This window comes from Kwoniella shandongensis, chromosome 5, assembly GCF_008629635.2.
Source record: "Kwoniella shandongensis chromosome 5, complete sequence".
Lineage (NCBI taxonomy): Eukaryota > Fungi > Basidiomycota > Tremellomycetes > Tremellales > Cryptococcaceae > Kwoniella > Kwoniella shandongensis.
In genome coordinates this window covers 1,399,909-1,418,449 of record NC_089291.1, presented here as the reverse complement: position 1 = coordinate 1,418,449, position 18,541 = coordinate 1,399,909, and the positions used below count along the sequence as shown (strand labels likewise).

Genomic DNA, 18,541 nt, shown 5'->3' with positions numbered 1-18,541 from the left:
GCGGGTAGAACTAAAGCTGGTTAGTGTGACGACGATCTTCATATCTAAACAGCGCGCCTGGGAACGGAATCAAAAGTTCTTCGCTGCAAAGATAGAACCAAATAAGGAACGACGTACGCTAACAAACGACGAAGGTTGACGAGGGGGATACGTCGAGTTGTGTGAACAGATGGGATAGAGTAACGCATACATGGGTACAAGATTTACATAGTATAAAACAGCAAACAAACAACCCCGATACTACAAGCGGCACCTCCGCCTGACACTCAGAAAACAATTTGGCTCTCCTCACCTAACCCGGACGCCTCATCTTCCTGCTCTATCTTCTTTTCTCCAGCACGAGCATACAGATCTGTCGGTATATGCCCGATGTAATGCGTACTGCACATATGATCTATCAGTCACGAACGGCCGTGAATGACATCGAGACATGTGCACTTACTCGCCGAACCCTCCTACATAATAGATGTCGTCCACATCGAACCTTGCCCAGATGGAGACATGTGGTGAACCCTTTGTGTCAGGTAGCCACCAACGCGCATCGGGATGATATTGCGTATAACATTTTGCAAGAGCTTGTGATTCAGCGTGGGAAAGATCAGGGAGGAGGGTGATGTTCTACACATGGTCGACAATAAAATAGGATCAGCACGCACTCAAGAAATCCTCGATCGTAAATCGCCACATGTCTTTGGGAGATCGCTATTGCGGCGTTGTAGAAAGGAAGGATGGATATCACTCACCCCCATGAAAGCGACTCGACCTTGACTCATGGGCGTTCTCGCTCCCTCTGGTGGCGTCGTCACCGTGTACGTCGCATAATGATGATCTGTATGCAGGATGTTGCTCGTGGACAAAGAGATTGGAAGGAGCAAGAATGTTAACGAAGGGGAGGGATGACAAGGTGCATGGTACTGTTCGGAAGCGAGTGAGCTTATGTCACACCTTCTTCAAGCATTTCACAGCTCACCTCCATTAGAGCGAATGGTCGACCTGTAAAGAAGGGTCCCCGTTCAGATTGTCAATTGGTCGATATCGTGCAACAATCAGCATATTCGACGGTACTTACCAGCGTTGTCGGACGTATCTGGAAAGACACTAGCCATTGTCCCTGTCGTATACCTGTGTACCAATTTCTTTGTGTTGACAGCTAACCAAGAACACGATTAGACATCAGGCTCAAATCTTGTACGAAACGCGCACACGCCCCGAACTCACCTGCCTCAGCTAATGTTTCTCGATGAGCCTGCTGCTCGGGAGGAACTGCCATCCCCATCACGAGGGAGACATACGTCAATGCTACCGCGAGCTTCATCATCATCGCCATGCTGATTGATGTATGAGAAGATATAGAGATCAGATGAATAGATCAATAAACAGCTTGGCAATATGCATCCAGATGGATTCAACTCATTGCAGATCGGCCGACATCAGATGAGAACAACCTCCACCTCCTCACCACGTGCGTGCTACCCTGATACCCTGGTCCAAAGTACTCGAGTAACTCGCTTACTGCCACACTGCGTCCAAACGATAAATGTCCGGTATACCGGTCCTTCTGCCACAGACTCTTGTTCAAAACTCCGCGAAACTCCGCGCACCAACTAACGAATTGGCACCTTCCTGTTCCTCCTCTCCCAGTGTAACGAATGGCAACAGTAAGGCCAGTCTCACCGTACACGCTCGCACTCACACTACACCGTACACTGTACACTCTGACAGGTTTGGGCAAGCGACTCTGTTGGTTCGTCGCTTTGCATTGCACACACAAAGTATTCGTCTCATATTATAGGCTACTTGTTAGATTTCTTCTCCTTCTTCTTCATCCATCAACAAAAAAAAGGAGGATAGTTGCCCATCATGGTGAGTCATCAGTCGACATACAGCACACGAGAGATGAATTGGGGATCAGAAGATTTGCGACGGTGATGGGAAAAGATCGATGGAGCGAGAGAAGGAGTCAAGGAGAAAGATATAAGGGAGGCGATAGATTGATCTGTCGAGAGGGACAATATCGACACAAGGAAGAGCGAGGATAGGATGGAGAGACGGAGAAAGAGGGGGGAGGAATGATTGTGTTTTGTTGTAGCACATCTCGCTGACGCTCGATGTGTGTGTGCAGTCCGACGCTGAAGGCCCCGTCACCCTCCGAACCACCAAATTCATCACCAACCGTCTCCTCAACAGACGTCAATTCGTCCTCACCGTCCTCCACCCCACCCGATCCAATGTCTCCCGAACTGAGCTCGGTGCCAAGCTCGCCGCCTTGTACAAGACCGACAAGGAGCGTGTCGTCGTTTTCGGTTTGAAGACCAAGTTCGGTGGTGGTTCTTCCACAGGTTTCGGTTTGATCTACGATGATGAGGAGAGTCAGAAGAAGTTTGAGCCCAAGCACCGACTCGTGAGGGTGAGTGATTGGTGTTTCACCGACATGTTGGCGAAGGGCACGAAGATTGGGGAACTGGGAGAATTCTGGATGTCTGGTGACAGGACGCTGACGAACTGTTTTCTCTTTACCTGTTCCTCCTTCACTCACGCTTGTCCTCGACCTCGATATCATCGTCATCCACATACATTCCTCATCACAACAACGCACGCCCACCCAATAGTCCGGCCTCGCCGAAAAGGTCGTCAAGGCTTCCAGGAAGCTCCGAAAGGAGAGGAAGAACCGATCGAAGAAGGTGTGTTCTCCTCTCATACTGTATCATATACGTATGGTCTCACTAACAATATCTCTCCTCTAGGTCCGAGGAACAGCCAAGTCAAAGGCTGGCGAGGCGTCCAAGAAGAAGTAATCGTGACGACTTGTACTTATGGGTCAACGGTTCTGGTTCTTCTTCTCTAGGTGACTGTATGCATCTACCTCTTCGTGATGATTGCAACAAGGGACATGAGGATCTGCAGTCGGTTTTGGAGCATCCGTGGAGTGGCAGATGGAGGAAGGCACTTGACTGCTCATTGGGGGCGAGGATCATGTTGCAAAAGGAAACTTTGACCGTGTGATTGTGGTCGGTCAGATTGGCCTCACCTCGCACGCCATTCATGCTCGAACTTGTCAGATCGAGTAAACGTCCTTTCTTTCGACCGAGGACCGGCCGTGTGAGGCTATGGTTGAACCTGGTCGTTTGTTGTACCAATTTGCTCAGTCCTCAATAATTGTTGATCCTGGTTGGTCGTTGTCTGAAAGTGTCCTTCTCCCAAGATATACACCGGCAACACGCGGATACTGAGGATATTGTTATACATCACAACTACATTATCATTGTCCAATCACGCAAATCCCAAACCGAACCTGAGGAAGACCTCGAAACATATCAACCTGATAGCAAGTCTGACCGCCTACTATGGTAAATTGAGTCAAGCCACCCATCCCTCCTTCTTGCCCCATTCCAAAATCTCCTGCGCATGTCCAAGCTTCTCGCCCTCTGGTTCGCCTCTCAACCCTCTTCTTGTCCTCTTCCCCGCACCACCCATATCAAAGTCTACGCTCCAGCTCAGCACTTTCTCAGCCTGTAATAACATCTGATGAGCTCTGTCGTTCTGCTCATATACAATCGTCGCCTTTGTCCGGGAACGCCGAGACGATGCTTGAGGCGGGCGTGGTTTGCGTATAGACTTGGAGTCAAGCATGTATCGAACGATGTAGTGAAGCCACTGTAGAACCACCAGAAGTGATCAGCATGCGTTCCCCATGACGCATCAGCCGAGGTATGAAATTCTGAGAGGTCACAGACTCACCATAACATTGGTGATGGGATGGAATACTTCCCATTTCCCTTCGATACGATCTCTCATCGCTCGATACAGATCCCACTGGGCACCTTTGCCCTCGTACACTTCTTCTGGAACCGATGTCCAGATAGCATTGGGTGTCGAGCCAGATTGCAGATCGAGACGAGAAAGACCGAAGTCAATGATGGTGGTCTCTACTCCAGTGTAGGCGGCATCAAGGTAGTTTCCCAACGACTGAGACGCAGAGTCATCCTCTTCGGAAGGTGTGATAAGAGAGATGAGGATTTGGCCCTCGTGCAAGTCTCGATGCTATGGCAGTTCGTTAGCCGATGTTGATAATTATGTTCGAGAAAGCATTTGACGGGGATAATCTCCTTAAGGGCGATAAGAGGATGAGGCGGGAATGCACTGCGGATGGGTGATGCGACGAAGCACTCACCTCAAATTTGGTCCACTCCTCCGCTCTGGCAAGGCTTGCAACGATCTGCCAGAAGACGCCAGCAGCTTGGATCCACCCTCTCGCTATGTCAAACTTGAAGGATTCGAGGTCAAGTCCGGCATGAGAGAGGGCGATAAGGCAGTACTTCTGAGAAGACGGAAGTTTTGCTGACGGAGTTCAACCAGACTCATTAGCATGTTTGCTCAAACGCTCGAAGCTGTTTGGATCATAGGCGTCAAAGGGGATACTCACACGGTCGAACGCTCGCAGATCCTAAAGTGCGCTTGAAGGTGTCCCACTGTTCGAGCAGTTCTGCTGGATATTCTCCCTCCACGATGTATGCCCTGATAATGAGCCGCGCTTCGTGTCAGCTTTACTTCCCAGGTTTCCTCTGACCAACTTGGACTTACCCCTGGAATTTGACGAAACCTCCTCCTGGCACTTGTCCCATCGTCTTCGTCACCTCGATTTCTCTCGCGACGTCCTCAGGACTAGAACAGTCAGGCATCGGTCCATCTTTACTGGTGGCTTCGCGACTCTGTTCATCGAGAAGAGGGATGATCTTGAGGACGAAATCGACCGCATTATTAGTCGAGCTGGTAGTAGTGAGACCGAACACTTCCGAGTACGACGCTTCGCCGACTTTGGTAAGCCCTGTGAAGCTAGGGATGTCAGATGAATTCAGGATAGTGGCGAACGGTTGGATGATCGTCGAGGTGCATTGTTTCAAGAGTAGAGGAAGAGTGTCTTTGGGCTGAGGTGGCTTGATCGAGCGTTCGGTAGGAGCAGGACTATCTTCGATCGTGACTCGTGCCAATTTGCTGGTCAGCCCTCGGACTCCTTTGCCTGAGGTTGTTGGCTTCTTCGCACTTGACTTAATGGGAATAACGACTCCTTCCAAGACGTCTTGCCCCTTGGCTGGTGTTCTGCGAGCGGGCGATAGAGCAGCAGGACTACTATGGGGTACGATAACGGCTCTTCGAACCACTCGTGGTACTTTTCGAGGTTTCAGTACCGCATCAGGAGTGGGGGATCGTGAAACCACTCGAGATTCTGCAAGTTGTGAAGGCTTGAATGGCTTAGATCTGTGTGCAGGGATGGGAGTAGACGGGATGTTGATGATGTCTTGAGAGACTTTGGTTTGAAGTGGTGGTCTCGACTTGACAGCAGGTAAGGGTGAAAGCGTTTGATCATGTGGTTCTAATCTCGCGTCACTGAGAACTGAGATGATTTGCTACAAGAAAAGGCCAGCTTGCATTAGCTTACGAAGCGGGGATAAGCACAGGAGCACATCATCACACATACTGTCTTCTTTCTACCATAGGTGGTCACCTGTTGCAACATAAGAGGTCAGTTATCCTTCGCTCAAATCATTCGGGTCGGTCAACCTACCTTTTTGGTCTGTTTGGATGAAAAGCAGTCGCGTTAGAGTACAGACTTCAAGAGCTCGAGCGGTACGTGACCGAGATGACTCACCCTTCCGCCTAGCATAGACATCTTGAGAGGTCGCTATACCGTATAGCTGTGGCAGTTGTTGCAGACGTTGTATAGATGTCGATACATGGATATGATGATGATGATGATGATGGTTGTTTATCTCATTCCATTTGTTGCTCCGAATTGTGATTTTGCCACGTGGCATCGAATTGGGTGTGTGACTTCTCAGGGCAAAATCAAACTCAACATCGGCGAGGTTGCCAGTTGTTTATATCGTTCATATTCTCTTAATCTTCATCTTCATCTTCTCTATTACTATCTGATACCCACATACATCACCACTTCCTCTCTCCACTCGAGGTCGAAAGACCCATACAGAGGACCTTACACCATGTCCTCTTCTAGTTCTCAGCCGACTTTTGGTCATTACGCATTCAACCTTCGAGATGGGTTGAGAAAGGCTGCTCGATCCACTCTCCAAGAGTTGGAAGACAATATTGCGAGAACAGGTTATGAATGGCTTGATGGATACATGGAGCAGATCTTGAATCGAGAGTCCAGGTGAGTCATCTAACTCTTCGCCATGACACATCATCTGTCGATTTATGCACATCTTTCCAACGCACTTGGGGCGATATTGAAACGAATTGGAGCTAACCGCGTGCAAACATATCATAGAGCACCTATCACGGAACTTATGAAGACCCCCTCACGAACTCAAACCGTCAAGAAGACACGAGCGACAACTGCAGCCGCCAAGGATAGGACCGACAAGGTGAAGGGCTTGAATGCACGAATGGCCCTGAGTCCAGTCAACAAACAATCGGTACGTGATTGGTGTTTTGTGGGTCCAGCTACCCGAAGCTGACTTGTTTGTACCTTTCAGTCTCGAGCTCCTCTTTCACCTCTGGGTCCTCGATCCCTCAACGCTCAGACATCTCCCAGTCTGCTTGCTGCACCCAAACCTTCGCCTCTAAAAGGCAAGGCCGATAAAGCGAGTAAGCCAAAGGCGAAGAAGGGTAAATCAAATAAGGCTGTCGACGCGGACGAAAATACACCCCCTCAACATGAAAAGGTGGACAGTGCTCCTCCTTCGCATAAGTCTTTGACTTCCTCCAGCTCGCATTCGTCCAGCAAGGAGGTCTCTCGAACAGATCCAGTCAAGGAAAAGTCGAAATCTTCGAAGTCAAAGAAGGAGAAAGAGAAAGCACCACCACCGATCGAGCACATGGAGATCGAAATAGCTGATGCGAAGAATGAGGGCGTTGCACAACAACCGCAATCGGCTTCAATCAACGTCGATGAGGAACCTTCGGCACCCACACCTTACACCCTATCTGTCCCGAATGCGGATACAATCAAGGATCTCTCAATGATCGAAGAAGGCGAGGAAGACAGCAGGACGACCTCGATGGGACAGGACACAAAAGCCGAATCTTCCACGCAGGCGACGAAACAGAACTCACAAGCTCCTACAAATGCCGCGTCACCAAGCGATAAAGAGAAGGCGCAAGCCACTTCAACCTCCACGCAGCAGGAATCTGCTCCCGCCCCCCATGAATATAGCACAGTTCTGTCTGCTCAGGCTCAGCCTCATCTGGAGGCCGCCATTCCGAGCCCTGCTCCTGCGGCTTCACACTCTACTGTCAACGCGGCACCACTCCCAGTTCGTCAAGTCCGATCATCCTGGCTAAGCAAAGCACTTGGAACCGGAACAGTTCCCGTTGGCCTTCCCGAGCCGAATCCCTCACTTCGAAAGTCGTATGCTGCTCCAGCTCAGTCTAGACAAAGCACAGCTATGGACTTTACGGGTCTCCGAAAGAGCCTGGTTCCTATTGGTGGCTTGAAAAGGAAGTCCGACGAAGGGATGGAATCTGACGAGGAGGAGGAGGAGGAGGAGGAGAAGCGACCAGACAAGTTCGCAAAGGTCTCAATCGAGCCTACAATCAAAACATTCACCGAACAACCTATCGTCGCTCCTTTACCCACTCGAACGCCAGGACCAGTTCCCCGACCGACCATGCCGACAAAGACACCTTCATTTGGTCCTGTCAGCGTCGTACACCCTGACTCTCAAGGTCGAGTCTTCGATACTGCTACCGATGCTCAGCGATCAGATATCCACAGGGTCACCAAGGCTCTGGACGAACTCCGCGAGAAAACAGCCGCCAAGGAGCTTGCTAAGCAGAAGGCAGCAGCTCTAGCGGCCAGTGTTGGCCCTTCGCGTATGCCACAGGCCAAGAGCACGGGCACTGGTTTCCTGCGGGGTCTGGGAAGCTTAGGCGCCGGACTGTTGGGAATGGGCGGTGCATCGGCAGAAGAGGAAGCGGAAAGACTTGCAAGAGAGTTGGAGGAAGAGAGACTGGCAGAACAGGAACTGGAAAGATTGATGCGAGAGGCGACAAAGCCTGAGACTGAAACCGGTAGAGAGCTAGACAAGGCCTCGGAGCAGAAAGAAGAGGACGACAATTTCCGCTCGACCACACCGGACATTTCGCCAGCCCACGCTGCTCAACAACCTCTATCGCCGGAAGAGGAGGAAGAGATGATCGAAGAGCAATCGATCCTGGAGCACCTCATCGTTGTTGACCCTCCTCAGGCTGATGACTCCCAACAAGCATCAGTTCCTCAAGAGGCAGAATCTACCACTCCGACCGGTACACCAACTCGTCCTTTTGCGATTCACGTCGAGGCTCCACCTCTTCATGCCCGAAGCGAGAAACACGTCCACGAAATTTCTGCGGCGATGCATAAAGAGACCCAGAACCAACGGGATCTGATGAACCCTCGGGTTCAGCAACCAGCTAGAAGTAACTCACCTGACGATGAGGACGAGGATATGGAGGAAGAGGAAGAGGAAGTAGAGCAAGTAGAACCACAACGCAATGTTACATCTGCGACTGCCAAGGGTGATCGAGACGTCGACGAATTGAAGGTAAGTCTTGGCAGTACTGGAGGAGTCAAATGCTGACAAGGAATCACAGACGCATCGAAAAGTCCCATCCTCGTCGAGCTCCGTCAACTTACTCGGCATGTCGACGTCGTCGCAAGCTACAAGTAGTACACTTGGCCAAGCTGCTACAATGGCTGCCAAGGCATTGGGTGTGAAGCCACCGACTGGTCCAGTGAAGAGTCTTCAGCTTGCTTCTGCGGCCGCGAAGAAGGTTAGTCTATTGAACCAGTGTGCTTCCTGACAGGACCATGACTAACAGTTCCGTGCACAGGAACAAGCCGCTGCGGATCGAAAGGCTTTGATGAAAGATCAAGTCGAGCAGCGTAAGCAGCTCCTCGCGAAGAAGAAGGCCGAGGAGGAACGAGTCAGAGTGGAAGAAGAGAGGAAAGCCAAGATTGCAGAACTTGAGGAGAAGAGGAAGCTCAGGGCTGAATACGAAAAGAGAAAGAAGGAGAGGGACGAGCGCTTGGCTGCGATAGCCAAAGAGAAGGCTGCAAAGGAGGAGCGAGAAGCGGCTGCCGCAAAGGCTAAGGTTAGTCTCATCCTGCTTCTTACACTGCTGGTACCAGTTCGCTGATTGTTTGATCTTTATACAGCAGGCTGAAGAGGATGCAGCGAGGAAGAGAAAGCTGGCGGCATCTCTCAATAAGTCTCAAAGTGGCCAGAACTCTGTCAAGCGACCCCCAGGTCAGGGTCTGCAGCAATCCCAAACTGCGCAGAAAGGCAAAGAGCCATTCCGACCTTCGAAACAGCAAATCTCGCTCTCATCTTCGTCCAGTACCGTACCTCAACCGCAGAAGATGGGACCCAGCGTCTTCCGAACTGCCGAAGCGACTCACCACACCCAGAGCCAGAGCTCAACCATCACCTTGGTATCACAGAGCCAGTCTCAAACTCAGGCTCAACAGAACGTCGAGCGAAAAGCCCTCGGTCCTCCTAGTCGACCCTCAGCGATGGCTGGTCACCCTCAACCTCAAGCCATGAGGCAGTCTACGGCTGTTCATCAAAGTCAAGCGCATGGACAGGCTTCGGTTGTCTTGCAGCAGAGCCGAGTGGCCTTGCAGACTCAGTTGGAGGAGAAAGCTGCAATGATCCAATCTGAAGACATTGTGTTGCCTGATATCGCTTCAGAGTAAGTACAGAACGTCTCTCCATACAGAATGGTCAAGAGGAATTGTACTGATGAACTGTGTGGCTCGCAGATACTCTGACTCGGATGACGAAGACCGCACACGAGACTTTGAACGACCTCAATGGGCCGAATCCCCTGAACTTCGCCACGCTCTGGAGGCTCAAGCTCATCGTAACCCTGACGAGTTGTTCGGACCCATCAAACCGTTGAACATGGAGGAACTGTTCAAGGTCCGAACGGGCAAGTTCAGAGCAAGGACGAGTTCCGCGAACTGGAGTAAAGGTGATGGACTGACAAAGGCCGAGGAGGTGGAGTATGCCAAGAGAATGGGGTTCAAACCTATCGGAAGTGGAAGTGGTAGTGGCAGTGTGTTCTAGTCATCGGAACATCGGTAGTTCGTGTCGGATGAATATGTCCTGGTCATTCAGTTTCACAGCATAGGTCAAACATCAAGTTCTTGTCTAGCATACCATATAACGAGTAATGTCACGTTTCTGAGCATTGTCAGTTGTGTTTGTCGTTCGGCAAGTGAGAGATAACGGGGCCCATTCCAGACCCAAATCAGAAGGGAATGGAATGCCTTCCAAATCGTCGTGACCCGAGATCTCAACGGTGGTCACGCCGTACTCCCCGAGACAGCTGTTGTGAGAGGTCTAACAGCTGTGATTTCAAGTCTGACACAGTATGAAATATATATGACACTACAATTAAGCAATCCCTAAGAGAATTCAATGTCGCTACAAATATGATCATTGTCCGTCAAAGCGAAGGGTGGCAAATACAATGCTGCAGTACAAGCGGAGAGTGAACATCACCAGAAGCAGAAGATGAGCACGCACGAGCACGGTAGTACCCTATTGACTCGAAACTCTCGTGCTCCCAAGCTTCTCCGGACTAAAGCTCGTACCCGTATTCCCTATCCCTATGCACTTCCTCGTGAACCGTCCAAAGAGGTCGATCTTTCTCCATTGGTGTCATATCCGACCTCTTTGACCTCTTCTTAAACATTCTCCTCGCACTTTCCTCTTCCTTTTCCTCTTCTTTCTCGCGTTTGATCTCCTCTTCCCACCATTCCCACCACTTCTCATCCCTCACCGGCCTCACTCTATCATTCTTCTGTGGGAAATACTTATATATCACCGATTTGTTCTCCAAGGCCAAGAGCAGACCGCCTAATGTGGAGAAGAAGGCGATTGGGTGCGAGGTGAAGGTCTTGGTGTAGATGAGTAAGGGGAAGTAGATGGTGACGGATGTGTTGCAGGAGAATACGGTCCATATTTCGGCAATGAAGAAGTCCGAGTCAGCTCTGCGGTGCGAAGTGAAGTGATTGAGTAAGTCAATGAATGCCATGGACGAATCGAGGTGAAAACAACCCTCACAGAGAATGTAGCAATAGACAGAGAAAAACTTAGAACGGTGCAAGCTTACTTTGTAATGTCCCGCTTCTTGATCCACCCTCCGGCAAGTTTGTAATAATGTACGGAAATCAAGAACCCCATGATGATAGGGAATGGGAGAATATCAATGATGTTGTCTGCTGTCGTAGCCTTTTCTCGTGTATAATAAGCCAAGATCGATCGACCAAGATTGACGATGGCAAGGAGGTTATTTCGAGCCCTATTAGCTAGGTTGTCAGCTCAACGCCGCATAGGCGAGGCCAACAGCTGGATTGTTATGCCAAGCACACTAGCTTTGCGATGGATACTTGTCATTGTGAGGGGGTAAAGATATGGAACTCACGAGAGCAGCAAGTTAATAAGTAGGTTGGATAGCCCGGAGTGGAGCGAACAATCACACGACGCCCTGCGAGTGGCCTCAATGGCGGTGCTGTTGATGTTGTTATTCATGATGGCGATATTGATAGTGTTGGTGGTGGAACATAAAAGGGATGAGGTCGAGCAGGGTCACAATAGATGTGTGATGGTTGTTGATGTATCAGTTTATGAGATACGTTGATGGTGTGAAGAAGGATAACGCGATGAGATGGATGATGGATGGATGAAGGCAGACATCTGCTCTATCTCTCAGATCCACTATTTATATCTATCAGACGGCAGAGCGGCAAGGTCAGTCGCAACGTGCCCGTAGTATCAGGTCAGGTCGATAGGGGGTGTAAGTTGGAGTTTATTTCTCTTCCGCCACTGATTTTGAATGATGAGCAATAAGTACTGTACAGTCAGTATTCGTTGGAAAAGGGTTTCGCCACGTTGGCAGCTTGCTTGGCCGAATTTTAACTTTGTTCAGATAGGGGAGAGATTATGGTAGGAAGTGTCATACCACTGGTTCTCTGAGGAGGAGAGACCATTAACAAAATCGTCATGTAAGCAATTGCTTTTTGGGGGGAAACACACCTTGGAGGGAGAACGATCACCACCGGAATGGACAGAGAAGTGAAAATGTACAACATACTGCATGATATTTATACAAATACAGGAATTGGACTACCGTAAGGCGTCGCGCGGCTCACAGACCACTCCTCAACAGATTCTGTCGTTCTTTCACAAACTCCGTAATGGCAGGTTTCGTCTGCGGTTCGATGAACAACAGCTTTTGGCCCGGTACAGCCAATTGCAAAGCCGCATTCGCTCTCGCTTCTGATTCCGTATCGTCGTACAACTCTTTACTGAAGAACTCAAACATGACCGCTGATGGGAGAGAAGAAAAACGAACATTAGTCTCAGGGACCAAGAGGGAAAAGAAAAAGAGAACGTCACATGTCTCGCGGAAACAAGCAGAGTCAAAACTTACTTTCTTCAGTTTTCAGTCTATTTCTTTCCTTGTCCCATAGATGCAGTTGATCCACGATCGTAGGGTGTAATAAAGGCGGTGGGGAGCTGTACATCTGCGGATGGGCATGACTGGATAGATAGGCGATGATTTGGTAGGCTGAAATGCCTTTCTCCATAGCAGCTTTGACGTTTTTTCGATCGAGTTTGCCAACTACGAGATTGGGATATCGGATGCGGATGTCGACAAATAGGTTCAAGATGGCAATCTCGAGCTCGTTGGCTGAAAAAGCGCAGATCGACATCGTAAGAGCATGTCATATAAATGCACCGGAACATAGACTGAACTCACATGTGTACGCGTAAATCTTGTAATTTGTCTCCAGGATGAGGAACCGTTTCTCATCCGCTGTCTGGGACTGCGTAGCACTTGCGTCTCCTGAGCAAAGAGCCGTGGCAAGATGTGTCGGGAAGAACTGATCGCTCTCTTCTGATGGTTTGTAGATGAATCCGTACTGCGCAAGATCGTTTAGTGCGTTTTGAGCATGTGGGAAAGATTGCGAAGCGGAGTAGTCCTATTCATCATGTCAGTTTTTCGATGCAGAATACAGCAATGCCCAACTGACCTGACCGAGTTGCATACAGCCCAAGGAGAAAAACATCGACAAGGTCTCAGCTGATCTTTCCGAGTTTGCCTGATGATTGCCTTGTCAGCTGCATGTCTTGTTTCTCAGATCAAGGCAGCTAGAAAGCGGACTCACCTCTTTCGCTGTGAGGTAGTACATCAATATCTCCCACAATTGCGTTTGTCGATCTTCAAGCAAAAATTGGAAACCCTTCGAGGTGATTGTCAACCGTACAAGATTCGGACTCCGTCCAGACGGATCGGCGCTAATCATTGTCGGTCATTCAGTGAGTCCTTAATCAGAATGCAGATGAGCTGAGACCACTCACGGATCCGTCATGAGTCCACTATCGTGAAGCAGCTGCAACACTTCATGTTGGGGTCGGGTCGTCGTGAATCCCGTTCCCAGGCCCGATGATACCATATATTTCAAGATAGACTAAAACAAACGTCAGCTCGGCATTGAAGGACACAACTCACCTCGAAGGTATCTTCTCCATATGCTATCAGCTCCTCTTCTGTCGGCACTTCGTCATTCGGATCTCGATCGTACGGCACGCCAAATGAGTTGGACGTTCCTCTATTTGTCCATTGTGGTTAGTTAGGACATATTGCTTGAATTTCGGAAGCCGTCCTCGGTATTGGAGGGGAGGGACAAGATACTCACAAACCAGTCAAAGCGTTGCGCAGACCACGTTTGAAAGTATCGTTCAAAGGCCATTGCATCTTGTTCTTCTTGTGCACCATAGGATGTAAGATCTTTCGATTCAAAGCCGGTCGAACTACTTCGTCAACTCTAAAATCCGAATCAGAACGACGAAAACATGTATCAGCTACTCATACATTCCTCCAGACAGGATTCATGAACAAGGAGCTTGAGATTGGGTCGAGACGTACTCTGCTAGAGGCGCTTGGATATCCTTTTGGAGGAACTGCTTGACATCGGTCGTGCGTATTGTACCATGTGCCCATAGATAATGCAGGATAATCTGTCGACATACAGGAGGAAGGAGTCTTCATTACGGCGAAGCGGATTCATCAGCTGGAATATTCTGCCACCTGAGATGCACAGCTGTAGCGCACGCACCTTAAAATACATAAGCAGACAGCCTCTGATTTGTACAGTTCTTCGAAATACGATTGGTGTTGATTATCGAGGAAGGTATCGAGAGCAGCGGTAGGCGAGGACGAAGTAGTGGCGGGTGCATCCTTCTTAGGATGGGAGAAGGATGGTTGAACCATCGCGAGTGGTACTTCGCGCGTCAGTCTGGGGTTGCAGTCAGTCTTCGTGAGAAGGTAAAGTAGAGGAAAAGAGTAGTAATGCATATAGTCTTCTCTAACGCTATCTCGTTGATCGTCAACCGTCGTCGCTGCTTGATGAAAGTGATGACATCACCATTTATAGCTTCGACAACAAATTCATCGTGAAATGAGACGTGCAATGAACAACGAGATCTTCGCATCAACAATCTCACCTGTAACCTCACCTACTTAGCTGGTCCCAATCACTAGAGCTTGCAAACGCTCGCCGTCCGCGATCGAATCACCACGATGCCCCTTCCCGATCTCTCCGCCCGTCAATCTCTCTTCCTCACAGCATTCGCGACCTCAATCGCCACCACCTCCCTCATCCTCTCCTATCAAGCTCTTCGACGCGAACACAAGACCGAGAAGCTCAAAAAGCAAGTTGGGGAAGATGTGGAAGAGTGGGAACGGAGTAGAGCGGATAGCGGTATGGGTAGTCCGGATGAGAGGATAGAACAGCTTGTTGCTGGGAAGAAGGAAAAGGAATGGAGAAAAGGGGAGTTTGATGAGAGTCTGATTAGAGAACAGGTGAGTGCATGTCTTCCATTCAGATCCACCCTATGACAGTCAAGAGACTCCGTCTCATCAACACTTTCATTGAGACTGATGTTGCGATCAACTTGTAGCTCACTAGAAATTACAACTTTTTGGGAGAAGAGTCGATGGCCAAAGTCCGAAGTTCGTATGTCGCGGTGGTTGGCTGTGGAGGCGTCGGTAGTTGGTGTGCCCTTATGCTCTTACGAAGGTGGGTCGAATGGTTTGCTATATCTTGCCAATGATCACCTGTTGACCGACCGCTGTCTGTGTAGTGGTGTTGGACGTATTCTTCTGATCGACGTAAGTAACCCATCGTCGGTATCTTCGCCCAGCTGATCATATGCACAGTTCGACTTGACTACTCTTTCATCACTGAATCGTCATGCTAGTGCGACACTAGAAGATGTCGGGACGCCAAAGGTCATCGCTATGCAAAAGTATCTGAAAAAGATTGCTCCATGGGCTCAGTGAGTAGTCGCTCGCTTCTCGCAATGAAGAGGTACCCGCCTGATGTGGGAAGACCCCACAACAAGCTGTTTGATCAAGCTTCGCAGGGCGCTGACTCGACTGCTTACACGATAGAATCGACGTTCAGATCGGTTTGTGGCGGAAGGGAGAAGGCGAACAGTGGCTCGAGGGAGCAGACTGGGTTGTCGACGCTATCGATAATATCGACACCAAAGCCGAACTTTTAACCCATTGTCACCAGAATGGTATCAAGGTGTTCTCCAGTATGGGTTCGGGAGCGAAGAAGGATCCTACGAGGGTACAAATCGCGTATGTGACACCGCTATATTGATTCGATTGCGTTCAGGAATGAAGCTTATCTTGTGATTTCGTCTGCAGGGATATCTCGGCGACATACGAAGATCCTCTTGCTAGATCTGTGAGAAGAAGATTGAGGATCAATGGGATCGCATCTGGTGTTCCGTGAGTCTGGTGCGGCACCTACGGAGATATATTCGCTCATCTCATACTGTGCTTGCCCTGTCAGCGTCGTCTACTCAACCGAAACACCTTCTGACGTCAAACTCCTCCCACTTCCCGAAGAAGAGTTTGCCAAGGGTTCTGTCCGTGAACTGCAAGCATTTGATGATTTCAGAGTGCGAATCATGCCTGTTCTCGGTCCTTTACCCGCCATATTCGGACTCAGTATCGCGACCTACATCCTCCTCTCTCTCGCTGGTAAACCACTAGAAGATTATCTAGAGATCAAAGGTCGTAAGAAGGTATATCAATCGCTCGAACGTGATCTCTCGAGGAGAGAAAAAGATTTTAGAGGTTTGGAACTTCAACCGAAGATGGAATTGGCCTGGGAAGATATCGGATTTGTCTTTGACGAATTGTATAATGGAAGAAGTTCGCTGAATCCAAGGTCGATATTGCAAAAGGCCAATGTGATTAGATGGGATAAGGAGAAGGATTTGTCGGAAGATAACTTGGTCGTCATGAGTAATAAGGATGTGGAGAAACATGTCAGAGAGTGTTTGCAAGGTGGGAAATCGATGAAAGAGGTCTGGGGTGACGACAACGTAGAGTTCATAAGGAGGAAATCGGAGGAAGCGAGAAAGATCATGGCTTGGAGGAGGGGTTGATCTGGGTTCTCATATAGTATCCACAACGGACACAGCTCAAATGCATCTTGGGTTCTCGATGACTATGCTACAATACATGGTTTATGCAAATTGATCAATCACGGTAACCCCACTCTCCCCTATCATCACTATCGTCCCCATCCCCTTCCTCTTCACTCCAACAATCCTCATCACTCTCTCCACCGCCTCCTCTATATCCTTCCATATCCTCGTCCGCATCCTCATCTTCCGGATAATCGTTCCGATAATAATCTTCATCATTCGAATCTTCGTCCGCTTCGTCTTCGGGCTCAGAGCCAGAGATTGAAGATGGAGGTGAGATGTCCTCGAATCCGAGTCTGGCGAGGTAAGTTTATTAGCATTGAAAGATAAATGAGAAGATATATGAGATTAGCGTGCAAGGCGAATTCGAGAATGGGTTGTGAATCTCAATGGTAAGACCACTTACAGCTGTCCTATCGTCACACCGTCTCCTGCTCCGATATGTAAAGGTGCCGACCCCCTATTGTCACGATAATACAGATCATACACCCATTCATCCTCCGCTGGTGTGGTGGGTATTTCCTTCGTTTGCGATTTTTCCACTACACAAGTACAAGCACAATCAGCACCGACCGTTTCGGCACCTCAGACATGTCCTTCTCAGGGACACGCTACGAGTGCAAGTTATTGTTATCGTTGAGGCGGCGGTTAACACTCACGACGCAAGTACTCCTCTAACATGGGTAAGAACGCCGCCATCTCTTTCTCCTCTTCTAAGTTAGACGGTTTCTGTCGAGATGGTCCAGATGACGAGACAGCTTGTGCATCTACAAAGACTAACGGTGAAGGACCCGCTTCTGTCTCAGCTGTCGTCATTATCCTTGGAGGCAACATTGATTTTGTCCGAGGACTGATGGGAGGGACAACTCGGTATTGTGTTTGAGCAACTTGCGCATTCGAATTTGAGCCACGATGTCGTGTAGACGAAGGAGATTGAATCTGGTCCAACACATCTGAAGAGCTTGCTGCAAGAGGAGGAGGAGGTGCTTGTATTGTTGTTGGTGATGAGATAGGAGGAGGGGACGATATTGATTTGGGTAATGCGGTAGGACTTGCGATTTGACCGCTGGAGATGACGGGGGATGATTTTTGGCTCGATGATAGCAGATCTTGAATACGGGTCTGACATGAATGGAAGAGTATCAGCAGCTGACATCGGGGCTCAAGATCTCAAAGACAAGTCTGTTGGCGTTCCCCTCAGCCTTCGCACTCCCATCGCGGAGCCTGGCGACACATCTAACCTACACCTCCATGCTCGAATTCCTTGTGGTAGAAATCCGACATCCCCCTACCAAGCTACCATCACCCCACCGGACCTCTCTGGACTCACCTTGAGCACTTCACCTTCTTCGCCCTTGCCTACCCAAGTCCCAGGGACCGTCTCTGCCAATCTGAAAACACCTCTTGGTCTCCCCGATATATCACGACGTCGTTTAGCCCTTTGTCGAGGTTCTGTATCCTGAATCACTAGTAGGCACATATGGTATGTCAGTGAAAGTCCAGCGTCCAGAATAGTGGTCGATCTCAACCAGACAATGTATAGTAGCTCGAGAGTATGGGATCAAGGAAATTGAGATGCGTACCCAGAGAAGATAGAGGCGCTTCTGTCGCTTTACGCTTGATTCTTAAGACTGTATAAGCCTCTGTTGATGGTCCGGGCATAGTATCGAGGTCGGTAGGTAATGCAGCTGAACTCGAGCCAGCAGCGGAGGTAGTGACAGATGGAGGATAAGTGCTCATGTCGAGAGTTGATCTGAGGTTGGAGTGAGGTAGGTCTCGACGAGCTGATGAAGAGGTTGTTCGTCGAATGTGACGTATTGCCGTGGAGATGACTGGGATTGAGGTGGTCTAGGTGATGATGCTACTGCTGAGGGTACGTTGCGATTGCCGTTTATGTCAACAAGCTATCTCGGATTGTGGTTGCTTTAGTACTTCAGTACTCTGGGATGTTATAGTAAAAAGATAAGAAATTGGATGATGTCAGAGATAGATTGAAAGATGCGACGAATTCTCGAATG

The 18,541-nt window shown here is 49.3% G+C and overlaps 8 protein-coding genes across 8 annotated transcripts; 3 read left to right on the top strand and 5 right to left on the bottom strand.

The window, feature by feature from the left end:
• Window positions 1-266: 266 nt before the first annotated feature.
• CI109_103201 (uncharacterized protein) lies at window positions 267-1,327 on the bottom strand (the record flags this gene model as incomplete). The annotated part of the gene is made up of 6 exons (XM_032001587.1): window positions 267-381; window positions 443-618; window positions 744-914; window positions 971-993; window positions 1,070-1,150; window positions 1,219-1,327. The coding sequence occupies 6 exons, from the start codon at window positions 1,325-1,327 to the stop codon at window positions 267-269; spliced, it is 675 nt and encodes a 224-aa protein (XP_031864477.1).
• A 533-nt stretch (window positions 1,328-1,860) lies between these two features.
• On the top strand, window positions 1,861-2,795 carry CI109_103200 (40S ribosomal protein eS24; the record flags this gene model as incomplete). The annotated part of the gene is made up of 4 exons (XM_032001586.1): window positions 1,861-1,863; window positions 2,123-2,407; window positions 2,610-2,681; window positions 2,745-2,795. The coding sequence occupies 4 exons, from the start codon at window positions 1,861-1,863 to the stop codon at window positions 2,793-2,795; spliced, it is 411 nt and encodes a 136-aa protein (XP_031864476.1).
• A 562-nt stretch (window positions 2,796-3,357) lies between these two features.
• On the bottom strand, window positions 3,358-5,668 carry CI109_103199 (uncharacterized protein; the record flags this gene model as incomplete). The annotated part of the gene is made up of 7 exons (XM_065967259.1): window positions 3,358-3,654; window positions 3,739-4,041; window positions 4,172-4,338; window positions 4,424-4,515; window positions 4,582-5,405; window positions 5,477-5,503; window positions 5,648-5,668. The coding sequence occupies 7 exons, from the start codon at window positions 5,666-5,668 to the stop codon at window positions 3,358-3,360; spliced, it is 1,731 nt and encodes a 576-aa protein (XP_065823331.1).
• Window positions 5,669-5,999: 331 nt separating this feature from the next.
• Window positions 6,000-10,070, top strand: CI109_103198 (uncharacterized protein; the record flags this gene model as incomplete). The annotated part of the gene is made up of 7 exons (XM_032001584.1): window positions 6,000-6,169; window positions 6,287-6,434; window positions 6,495-8,543; window positions 8,593-8,772; window positions 8,833-9,093; window positions 9,158-9,693; window positions 9,764-10,070. The coding sequence occupies 7 exons, from the start codon at window positions 6,000-6,002 to the stop codon at window positions 10,068-10,070; spliced, it is 3,651 nt and encodes a 1,216-aa protein (XP_031864474.1).
• A 517-nt stretch (window positions 10,071-10,587) lies between these two features.
• CI109_103197 (uncharacterized protein) lies at window positions 10,588-11,540 on the bottom strand (the record flags this gene model as incomplete). Its single annotated transcript, XM_065967258.1, has 3 exons — window positions 10,588-10,999; window positions 11,122-11,310; window positions 11,434-11,540. The coding sequence occupies 3 exons, from the start codon at window positions 11,538-11,540 to the stop codon at window positions 10,588-10,590; spliced, it is 708 nt and encodes a 235-aa protein (XP_065823330.1).
• Window positions 11,541-12,156: 616 nt separating this feature from the next.
• Window positions 12,157-14,286, bottom strand: CI109_103196 (uncharacterized protein; the record flags this gene model as incomplete). Its single annotated transcript, XM_065967257.1, has 10 exons — window positions 12,157-12,338; window positions 12,442-12,702; window positions 12,772-12,994; window positions 13,046-13,114; window positions 13,181-13,310; window positions 13,374-13,405; window positions 13,525-13,624; window positions 13,712-13,840; window positions 13,942-14,058; window positions 14,132-14,286. The coding sequence occupies 10 exons, from the start codon at window positions 14,284-14,286 to the stop codon at window positions 12,157-12,159; spliced, it is 1,398 nt and encodes a 465-aa protein (XP_065823329.1).
• Window positions 14,287-14,595: 309 nt separating this feature from the next.
• CI109_103195 (uncharacterized protein) lies at window positions 14,596-16,481 on the top strand (the record flags this gene model as incomplete). The annotated part of the gene is made up of 7 exons (XM_032001582.1): window positions 14,596-14,877; window positions 14,976-15,094; window positions 15,159-15,186; window positions 15,235-15,353; window positions 15,469-15,663; window positions 15,733-15,816; window positions 15,881-16,481. The coding sequence occupies 7 exons, from the start codon at window positions 14,596-14,598 to the stop codon at window positions 16,479-16,481; spliced, it is 1,428 nt and encodes a 475-aa protein (XP_031864472.1).
• Window positions 16,482-16,575: 94 nt separating this feature from the next.
• Window positions 16,576-18,263, bottom strand: CI109_103194 (uncharacterized protein; the record flags this gene model as incomplete). The annotated part of the gene is made up of 5 exons (XM_032001581.1): window positions 16,576-16,819; window positions 16,930-17,065; window positions 17,183-17,645; window positions 17,854-17,990; window positions 18,107-18,263. The coding sequence occupies 5 exons, from the start codon at window positions 18,261-18,263 to the stop codon at window positions 16,576-16,578; spliced, it is 1,137 nt and encodes a 378-aa protein (XP_031864471.1).
• Window positions 18,264-18,541: the final 278 nt, after the last annotated feature.